General features: G+C 55.9%; 2 protein-coding genes across 2 annotated transcripts; both read right to left on the reverse strand.

Moving 5' to 3' along the window:
- Positions 1-298: 298 nt before the first annotated feature.
- On the reverse strand, positions 299-2341 carry CHGG_01248 (uncharacterized protein; the record flags this gene model as incomplete). Its single annotated transcript, XM_001220468.1, has 6 exons — positions 299-434; positions 516-1685; positions 1769-1894; positions 1960-1984; positions 2083-2152; positions 2216-2341. 6 exons carry the CDS (start codon positions 2339-2341, stop codon positions 299-301), a joined length of 1653 nt encoding a protein of 550 aa, XP_001220469.1.
- Positions 2342-7093: 4752 nt separating this feature from the next.
- Positions 7094-10249, reverse strand: CHGG_01249 (uncharacterized protein; the record flags this gene model as incomplete). Its single annotated transcript, XM_001220469.1, has 6 exons — positions 7094-7590; positions 7695-7797; positions 8159-8593; positions 8651-8812; positions 8870-9381; positions 9454-10249. The coding sequence occupies 6 exons, from the start codon at positions 10247-10249 to the stop codon at positions 7094-7096; spliced, it is 2505 nt and encodes an 834-aa protein (XP_001220470.1).
- Positions 10250-11033: the final 784 nt, after the last annotated feature.

Raw genomic sequence — 11033 nt, forward strand, 5'->3', positions numbered from 1 at the left:
CGAGTTTTATTTGTTGGCTCGCCAGGTGACATTGGGGCTTCACATCAGTGATGGGCTTGATGCGAGCAATGATGGCGGAGAAGATTCCTTGTGTCAGCGCCACAGGAGAGCACAGGAACACACACACAAGGAACACTATCAGCGAGCAGTCTCCAAAATTTTAACATGGCAACAGATAACTTCGGTTAATTAACTAGCCCAGCCTGGCCCGCTCGCCGACCCCAAACAAATAGCCAACCCTTGAACAACAACCAGGATGCACAACCCCAACGATACTAGATCATAGCAGGAACAACCCTTAAGCAACAATCTTCTCGGCGACCTTGCCGTCCTCGGTGAGAATGACCTTGTCGACCTTGAGCGAGGCCTTGACGGGGTTGGGCTGGTTGTAGACCCATTCGAGCTGCTCGATCGTGCGGCCCTGGGACTCGACACTGTGGGAGGAACGACGTTAGCAAAAAGAGAATGGAATAGAACAATGTAGTTGGTGAAATATGTGGAGAATCACAACATACCCAAAGAAGAACCACGCAATCGACTCGATGACGTCCCAGGCAACAAACACAAAGATGTACTTGTAGCCAATTCTCTCAAGCGCAATGGGACCGGCAAACAGGTTGATGAAGCCCATGCCGTTGACGATGAACGCGGAGAGGGCAAGGCCCTTCGCACGGGTGGTGGTCTCGAGGGCCTCGGTGGGGATGGCGCCCTGCAGCGGGGTGTAGGTGAAGGAGAAGATGATGTTGAAGAGGAAGTACGAGGCGAGCGCGCCCTGGCCGTAAGAGAGGTCGATCTCGCCGCGCTGCGACTGCTGGTCGAGCACGGCCGACAGGCCCGAGTTGGTGGCTAGCGCGACGGCGCACATGAAGGTGCCGATGACGAGCACCTTGCGGCGGGGCATCTTGTCGGTCAAGCACACGGCCGTCAGGGCGCCGATGGCGGAGAGCACCTGGTTGAGGATGTTGTAACCGAGCTGCTGGGGGACGCTGGTGACGCCGAGGTTCTCGAAAATGGTGGTGTTGAAGTAGCCGAGACCGTTACCGGAGAACTGGCCGAAGATGGAGATCATGAGCACTTGGGCGATACGCCAGCGGCCGCTGTGCGTGAACATGAACGGCCGGTAGTCCCACCAGGTCTTGTCCACGCCGTCCTGTACAATACCCTCCCTCATCTCCTCGTACTCGAGGCGAACAAGACGCGAGTTGGGGTCGCCGTTGCCGTGGTACTTGACGAGGAACGCGAGAGCCTCTTCCTCCTTGCCGTTGGCGATGAGGAAACGAGGAGACTCGGGGATGAAGAAGACAGAGCCCATGACGACGAGGCAGGCAAAAGACTGGAGGATCAGGGGCACACGCCAGGAGTAGTCGTTCTCCATGTAGTTGCATCCGAAGGTGACGATGGCAGCCGGGATGGCACCGCCGAACCAGCCGCAGTTGTAGAAACCCGTGCAGCGGCCACGCCAGTGAGGCGGGGAGATTTCGAGGGCGTACGCAGGGGCGGCGACTGTCATGACGGCGATACCGAGGCCAAGGATAAAACGACCCACAACAATCTGCGGGAGGTGTGACGAGGTCGAAATAATGATCATGCCGAGGTTGATAATAACACCGCCCGTGAACATACTCTTCCGGCGGCCGAGCTTGTCGGAGAGGGTAGCGGCGAAGGGAGCGCCAACCATGGCACCACTGAAATACATGGCTAAGTCAGCTTATTGGCCATACTATCGGGGCTTTTCAGACGCCTGGCGACATCAAAGGGGGAGACTTACACGACATAGAGCGAGAAGATGACGGCGGCGCCAGTTCCAACAGCCTTGACACCAAACTGCTCTTGGAAGGGCTTCATAGCGATGATGGACGTCATGAGAGAGCCATCGTATCCATTGGCACACGCGCTGTGATTGAATTAGCAACCACCTATCATGGATTCGAGCCACAGATGCGTGAAAGATGAGCGTACCAGCAAAAGGCAACGAAAATGGAATCTGGGGTATCGCGATTAGCTTGCTTTCCTTTTGTCTCCCTCTCCTTCCTCTGGTCTCTTCTTTTTGATTGACGCGTCAATCAAAGGGTTTCTACTCACAGTAAAGATGCAGAGATGTCCTGCTCCAAGGGTTAATGTTGGCCTCCTGAATGGCAGCGTAGAGCTCGGCCTATGCTTGTCAGCGAACTGAAAACAGATCAATTGAGACACAACTTGGCAATCAAAAACTTACATTGTGCACCTCCTTCTCCTTCCCCTGGGTTTTTGGCACCTGGCTAGCTGGGACAGCAGCGGTTGCTATTTCGGGAGCAATCGCCTGCTTCTCGCTGCTGATGTGATCCGACCCGTGCGACGACATCTTCGCGGTGACTCTTGGGAAGAATGGCCGGGGTGAAGATGGAGAGTGGTGTCGAGAACGAGATCAGCACAACCCTGTGGCATCGTGATACATATACACGGTCGCAGCACAGCTTGATGGTTGTGAACCTTGCATGCAATGGAAATGGAAGCTTCCCAATGGAGTACCCCAGTTACCCGATTTAGTCACGGAGAACCTCTCTCCGTGGTCCAAAAAGGGTAGCGAGGAGCGTGTACCGCCCTGGGCAGCCCTGTGATTGAACGAAATTCTCCGATCGAATATGGGACACGGTTTCTCCGCAACAACTCACTGGTACCGTTCGAGAGAGCAGGATCGTATTTCGCCGGGCTGAACGCCGTGTGCGACGGTCCTGCGAGCGAGGCCCCAAGGACGCAAATACGCAGTGTTTGACGGACATCGGGCCTGCTTTCCCGGGGACTGGTTAGCGTCCGCGCCACGCCCAGACAAACTGACAGCCGAAGATGGGGAGACCTGTGAGCTGAGATGACAGGGCAGCTGGGCGGGTTGCAGGCTTCAACGGTTTTTCCTAGACCCAGAAAGGTCTGTCCCGAGCCATGGGAGTAATTTCGGGGAGACCAGCGCCGGTGGATGCAAACCAGTGCTCGGCCGGCGCCATCTTTTGCTCGCAGCTCACCCCTCACATCAATGGCCCAATTGCACGCCATGGTCTCGCGACACGGCGTGGTCTAGCCCCTGAAGGAGCCCGTGGGCCGGGGTAACCCTGCTGATCCTGGGGCACCCGCGCATCTTCGCGAGCCGTCTGCACGTTTTCTGGTTGCATGTCGCCTCCGCTAGTTTGCGGCCATCCCCTGTTCCAGGATCGCACCATGGAGAAACTGCAGATCCGCCAGCACGATCGAGGAGTCAGCTCCGGCAAGGGCCCGGAACAGTTGGTCTGTCGTTCCGTCAAGTCTTGACGCATCAACTGCCTGCCGGCATCGAGACCTCTGAAGGCTCGTTGTGCCCGAACCTTTCCTTCTCAGGCCCTCGGGGGATCCAATCGCTGGCCCAATCTAGGAAAGTCTTCGTATGTACCTCTGTATGAACGTCTTGTGCCGTGGGCATTAGGGGCGGCAATCAATGGTGCCCATGTCCGGCATCCTTAACCCCTGGCGCCGCTGGCCGTGCTCTGGCTTGTTTGCCCAGCCCTCCAAGCAGAAGCAAGTTTCTCGTCCTCACCCCAACCGACGAATTACACTTGTCGATGGGTGAGGGGATCACATGCATCGCTTGCAAGTTACTCGTGTCAAACGGTGGAGGACCCGCGCTTGCTGTTGCCCTTTCGAGCACGAATTTTCTAGCCCTGCATTAAAGGGCTCCAGTGGTGGCGCGCTTCCGGAGCCCTTCGAAAGCCAAGACGGATGCCGCCGCCGTTTGGTCCCGAGGGTGCAGCTCGGCGGTCCCTGTGTGAAGGTTGGGCCGTCCCCAAGCCGCACGGAAACCCATCGTTCAACGCCCCGAAGACTGCTTGTCTGGCCGGCGAGATCGAGCCGCCCTAGCGAAATTGTGGCACACCACGTACAGCGGGCTGCATACTAGTCCTGATTAGGAACTGGTTGGGAGCTGCCATCGGATTTCGCAAGGGCCCGCGGCCCGCTTCAGTGTGTCGTCGTTATGGTTGAGCGAGACCAGAATGGTTCGAGCGGCGCATTTCAAGCCTGAGAAGCTCTTCAAGGTTGGGGTGACGGGGCGAAGGACCCTGGCCTCTCAGGTGAGTTCAGCAAGCGACAGCTGTTGGCACGATCGGAAAGCAGGCCTCGACCCAGCTATCGGGCTCGGTATTTTTTCGACGTAGAGTTCTCGACTTCTTTGGGCAAGGTGCAAGCGCGTACAAATCCCATACCAAACACCAGCGTAAGTAGGTAGTCTAGACCGATGAGGGCATCCTCCTGAGTCTCGAACTGAGATCAATCGTGGGACTCTTCGACCCCGAGTGGCAAGGAGCGAGGGTTCAAAGTTCCTACACATTCCGTATCCATCTCTTCAGATGATGGAGTGAAAATTGAATGGACATTTCCAACATCGGTGGTCACTTACGTCAAGTAAAGACTGAAAGTAGAGACAATTCGGCCAATGGCAGTTGAGTATGGAACTTGAACCAAGAAGTCCATTCTGAGCAAGAAGAATATGAATCTAAACCTGACATTCCTGCATTCAGGGTTGCTGATATTGGAAGGAGCTGCCAGTGAGAAACGCCGAGAAAATGGAATGTCAGACCAAATGACAGTTCCACCTGCCCCGGAGCACCTTCCGACACTTGCAACGATCTGGCGCGGCACCGGATTCCACTGGCATCCATCCATCCATCCCACTGGCATACCACCACACCGACAGGCGCCTCTCGCTTACTGCCGCTCTTCCTGCACGCCTTATCTTTCTAGCTGGCACAACCCAACGTACCCGATGACACCATGACGTGCATAATGAATAGTCCGTGCCTGCAGTGGTTTTCTTGGCTCATGGGCTGTTGAATCCCAAGGAAGGTAAAATGTAGTAGGGGAAGACCAGAAAGGGAAGTGCGTCTTTATATTCGGGCGGAACTACCACGGAAGAGGCAACATTTTCCAAACACCTCGATATGATCACCAAGAGCCCCCTAAGTCTCCGTCTTGAATGCCACGAGTTCACAATGGCGATACCAGTAAATCTTCTATCTCTATTGTACCGCAGTGGGGCAAACAGACGCGGGAAGGGCCGTCAATGGGAGCGGAAGGCCAGTCCATGACGAGGACGGGCAGGAGCAAAGTACTATCTTGATGGAAGACGGCCCGTCTTTCCTTGGCGAGGAAGGAACCTAAGTGCTCGATGGGGGCGGATGGTGTGCTCCAGAAGAGCCCCACTAATGGGGAATGCAGTGCATGTGGTAAGAGGCCAACCCACCCGAAATCCTGCGCAGGCTTTCGTACCCCGACCTCGATGCTTTGACAACTCACAGGTTCGAAAGACGGCGCCCCTCGATGTTCAACAATATCCACCCCACCTCCTGCTAGCCAGCGATAGCCAACCGCGCCATGTCATAAAGTTTTACCTCGGAACAGTTTGAGGTCTTCGTCGGTCCCTTCAGCATTATCGTCTTTATTTCCAACGTCGGGACCGACAGCAGAGCCACTGAGACCCGATCTGACATCCTTCCATCGAGTCGTCGACCACGCCGGTCGTCCATAAGCCGTCGTGTACGTTGCCATACATTATCAAGGCGATCTTGGCAGTCGCAAGGCTGAGGAGGGATCTCTAGTTCTCTCCCTATTTTCCATTGCTGGCGGCATCACAAAATGTGCCTTGCGGGTGTAGTGTTACCCTACGCCGTTGAGGTGAGGCTGGCGTGCAATCCTAGTCCATCTATTGGCCCCCAAGGAACGAATTGAATGGCAGCTTCGTTGTTCGGGCTCTCGGTATCTTCTGCTGTTGACAATTGCTACCCTTCGTCTTTGAGGCGAGGCAAAAGTGCAATTCTAGCGCGGTCTATTGGTACCTACAGAACAAATATCATGCCCCGCGAAGGATCAAGGTGCTGAAAACTGGCTGCCAGTTGCCCCACTCAAGCCCTCCACGACGAGGCTCTGGTAGAGAGATGCTCATCGTTTCACTCATGCTCCCCTGGGGCCTCTTGTATAAATAGTCTGGGTTTACTCGAGGCCAACAAGTACTCCTTCAACCAAGGCAGATTGCCAGTCCTCTGTTAACTCTTCTGTCATTAACAATCCACACCAAACACGATGGCTAGCACCCTCAACACCCCAGCAGAGTTGGTCAACAGCTGCACCATTACCAAAGATGCAAACGTAAGGATCTGTTTATTCTTGCTTTGGATAGCCGTGTTGTCACGTAGACAAAGCGTGACGCATGCTAACAGGTTCGATAGAACGTTATTCTTGAGATTGTGTTGTGTGGTTCCTGCGATAGTTGCAAGAAGAAGAACTGCCAGTGTACTTGCAAGAAGTAAGGCGGCAGATGCACTGTCAACCTGTTGGCCGCAGTGATATTGGGGTTGGTTTGGTGTTTACGAGCTGTGCTCGGCGTCCTCATGTATGGAAGTTGGAGAGTCCCTGAACCAATGTTGCTGGGAAACATGGTGACAGGCACCGAAGAACCTGGTGGTTGATATCACTTAGACAAAGATATTGACATCAGATGGGAGCATGCGGGATGTCCCACTGCAACTTGCGAGCAACCTCTATCAACACCCCCGAGAAGACACCGTTTACCTCATCTATCTATTGCTCCTCAAACCCGCACCAAACCGGCTCTCTCTTCTCCAAGAAAGCATCCATCCCCTCCTTCGCATCCTTATTCTTCGCATGCAGCGCCATCACCCTCCCCGCCCACTCCACCGCATCCAAATACCCATCCCCGCCACTCCCCTCCACCACCCCCCCATCCGGCCCAACAAAAGTCCCCGCCGTCTATCCCCGCCTGCGTCCAAAAGGACCACTTTCCACATCGGGCTCTGCTGCAGCGACATCCGCACAAACCTGTAGACAATGCTAACCATCTCCCTGTCGAACGGGCGCACCCTCCCCTCCTCCCCTTCTTCCTCCCCCCCCTCCACAACCCTCACCCCACCCCCCACCTCCCCGACCCCCACATCCTCCGCCAACGCCATCATCCCCATCGCCCTCCCCCACCCCACCCGCCTCCCCACCGCCGTCACCGGACTCGAGCACGGGAGCCCCAGCCCCGCCCCGGGCAACCTCAGCCTCACCCCCTTATGCGCCACAGGCAGATCCGCCGTCAGCGCCAGCTGGAACCCGGCCGCAAGGGGCATGACCATGGATCCGCGACCACCACCAGCGCCGGGCTGCGGCGGATGAGGGTCATGACTTGGGCGCAGAGGCGGAAGGTCTCGGAGATGGCTGTGGGGGGTGAGGTGCGCAGTTCGCGGAGGTCGTGGCCCGAGCTGAAGACGGGGCCGTGGGAGGCCAGGATCAGGGTGCTGGGGAGGGTGGCGCGGTGGTACGCGAAGGTGTGGGATGAGGTGAGCCAGGTGTAGTCGTCGTCTTCTTGTTCTTCTTCTGGTTGGTTGGGGTTGGGGTTGGGTTTGGTGAGGGATTGTTCGAGCTTGGAGAGGATGGAGGGCTTGAAGGGCGGGAGGAGGAGGGTGCGGCCGGTGATGGGGGATGTGTTGGCTTTGATGAGCTGGTCGCGGAGGGAGCGGAGCTCGGCTAGAGAGAGGGCGTTGCGCCGTTGGGGTGTGTTGAGCGTGATGTACGCTGCGCGTCGGGGTAGTGCTGGGAGAGACATAGCAATATATTACCCAGTCGATGTTGTATGTGGCGAACTGCAGTGATGTCAGATGGGCCTGGAGTTGCGGTTGATGTTTGAGTGATGAGACCATCATGATGGATCATGGATGTTGACAACCGGGGAGGGGTAGCCAAGGGGCTAACCCTAACCCAGCTTTGTAGTCGTGCAAGGAGGAGATCGGTCGAGTGTTTCTGTATTGCATCATAGATATGAGGGTAATCTTCTGGGATTTTTGCATGGATAACATCTGATTTATTGTTATTTTTGTGGCTCACGGTAGCAGCATCGTAACCACGAGGAGCCAAATCTCAACCCAAAATGGCTGGCAAGATTCCGCTGTTCACTTAGATCCTCATGGATCACGGTCGGCAATCCTCCACTACCTACATCCCCATATCTCAAGCGAGCAATAAGTCCTTCCTAATCAAGCCGCAAGCCTTGAACGCGCCTCCGGGCCCAATAGAATGCCAAACCTAAAACCCAAAGTCCCACCAAAATGAGCGCTTGTGTTGGTGCAAAGGCCGCTCCACGGATAACCACGAATCCGCTCACAAGCGCAAAGATTACAGGGATCAGGACGAAAGGCTTGTAAGGCCTCGCCAGTTCGGGCTGGCGGTACCGAAGAATGATGGCGCCAAGGACCGTCAGAAAGAAGAAGGTATACTCTCCTAGCCCGTTGAACGTCAGAAGAGCGCGGAAGTTGCCAAGCAGAATGTAAATTGCGCCGAGGGCAGTCGAAAGAATGAGAGCGTTGATGGGCGCGTCGGATTCTGGCTCCTTATCGGGGTCTCCCTCTACAACCTCTCGGTGAGTTCCAACGCGCCCGACGACGCTGAGGACACGAGGGAGCCAATTCTGGTTGGCTGCCGCGACGGCCATGCGGCCAGCAACGAAGGAGTTGCCGAGCAGAGAACCTGCAACAACAAGGCAGATCAAGACGGCTGCTGCAATCCCAAACCCCCGACCAAGCAGGCGTGTAATAGCCGTCTAGGTAGATCATTAGTAACTGCCCTGATACTGCAGGAAATGGCAACGGCAACTTACCACTGCTACGCTATCGGTCGTTGCAACTACATCCCAGGGCAGCAGGATGTAATATGCCGCATTTGCGGTGAGGAAACACAGAATGATACTGGGCAGGGAGGTGTTGATGGCCAGGGGCAGTTGGCGAGCAGGGGCCGAGAGTTCTGCAGAAATGTAGATGGCCTAGGGGTGAGCGTGAGCATTGTCCAGTCCTCTTAGATTTCCTCCAAGGTTGCTTACCTTGTCCCATCCAGAGTACGCCCACAGGGCCGCATACAAAGCTGCAGAGAGGTGTCCAAAGATATCCCACTGGCCCAAGCTGTCCCAATGAGTGACGCTGCCGTCTGGATTGACACTGTCCCGGGAGCCAAACCAAGGCTTCTTTCTCCAGTCTCCGCCGCCGACTTGTTGGTGCGGATCAACAAGCTGCAGGATGACAACCACTATACCGGCCAGGACGATGGCGGCAATGGTGATAAACTTGGTGGCGACAAAGAAGTTGTTGAGTTGTGTGCTCGTCTTGGTGCTGATGGAATTGGCCACGCCGATGAAAGCTAACACCGCAATCGAGAGCAGCTTGTGCACAATCCTGTCCCCTTCGCCCGTCACCCCAGCAGCCGAGTAGATGCTCTCAACAAAGACGATGCTAAGGATGGCCAGGGTAGCAGGCATGACAGCAACCACCCACGTCCAGGCCGCCAAGAACCCAAACACATCCCCAAAGATGTACTTGAGATACGGCTGCACGCCCCCTAAAAAAACATCAGCATTCTGTGACTATTACCAGTCCCCCATCTGAATCATCATCTCCACATCTTACCTACCCTCACCGGGAATCGCCGTGCCCAACTCAGCCATCGTACTCGCTCCCGTCCACGCCAACACACCACCCACCAACCACACCACCAACGCCACCCCAGGCGACGGCACATTCGTATCAATCGACCCGGGCGACGTAAACACACCACTCCCAATTACGATGCTGATGACGATAGCAAACGCCTCGACCGCGCCCAGGTTGCGCGTGAACGTCCCGGCGGCCCCGCCGCCGAGAGCCCTCTCCTCGGCATCGGCGTCCCCAGCCGTCCCGTCGCCTACGGTTCCCGCGGCGGTCCGGTCCCAGCCCGGTTCATCACTAGCCGTCCCCGCGAGCAGCGGCCTCCGCTCGGGGGACGCGGCGGCTCCGTCATTGCTCGGTGCAGACATGGCCGAGTGCGGGGGTGCGGATCTGGCGGCGGCGGCCAACCTGGCTCGGATGTTTGCGAGGTGGTTGGTGGCGGTGCTGGTGGCGGTGTTATCGCTATCGTCACTGATCTCGGACGGCGGCGGGGGACTGGATGGTGGGGTGATGAGGAGGGAAAAGGAGATGAGCGACGATGGTGGTTCGGGTGAATCCAAGGGGCTTGGCGGGGGCGCTGGTGCTGCTGTTACTGCTGGGGATGTGGGTGGTATCGCCGGGCGCTGGGGGCCCACTGCCGCTGTCGCAGCGCCCCGGAGCACGCCATCTTCACCCGCGTGGCGCGGTGCCCAGCTGCAGGAACCGTATTGGCTCCCGTGGCCGTTGTGCATGGGTCGCGGCAATGAGCCGCCGGCTGTTCTTGGGGGTTTTGGCTCCCGCATGTTTCGGGGAACAGAATGCGGCGTTGATTGGTCGGATTCGGGTGTAAGTTGCGATTGATGAAGACGCCGTCGATGAGAATCGAGGGCGTTGTTGGGTCTTGGGGAATAGAGCACTGGTCTGCGGTTTGATGAAAAGTACTTCTTCGAAAGGTCGATGGCTTGAAGTTGTGATGCTATTGTGGCCGATTCAGGTGGCACCAGCACTAAAAATTGTAAACCGGTCAAGAGAACAGAGAGAATGTGATATGGTTGCTGGTTGTTGGGACTAATGAGTCTGCAAACCTGTAGTAACCAAGCCCCTCGAGCCCGGGTGAGTAAACTTTGTCGAGTCTATGACCAGCAAGTGACAATCCGTGCTAAAAGAAACGTTGACTTCTCGACACTGATGCCAAAAGCCGGCGGTGTGTTTAGTACGGCAATAGCGCCCCATTGCTCTTTCCTTCGCTCGCATTTCAAAGGAATTTGTGTCATCAAAAGATACCTGAATTAATTTCAATACACTCCTAACATGATCCCATCACAATATGGCAGAAATCGCTGGCTGGAAAGTTGGATTACATTATTACTCCATGTTCACTGCCCAACTGTGGCAGAGAACGTGGAAGGAAGAATAACTAAGGGAAAAGCAGGAATAAGACAGAAAAGAATGAGCAAAAAGAGACAAGCACATAGCAATGAGAGAGCATGGGCCGGTGCACAAAAACTGGAATGCAGCAGTTTGGGGTCATCCAAGGAAACCATGAAAACGCTACAGGTTCGCCAATGCAGAATATCTAAGTTCTAG

The sequence above is a fragment of the Chaetomium globosum genome, genomic scaffold, assembly GCF_000143365.1.
Source record: "Chaetomium globosum CBS 148.51 scaffold_1 genomic scaffold, whole genome shotgun sequence".
Taxonomy (NCBI): Eukaryota; Fungi; Ascomycota; class Sordariomycetes; order Sordariales; family Chaetomiaceae; genus Chaetomium; species Chaetomium globosum.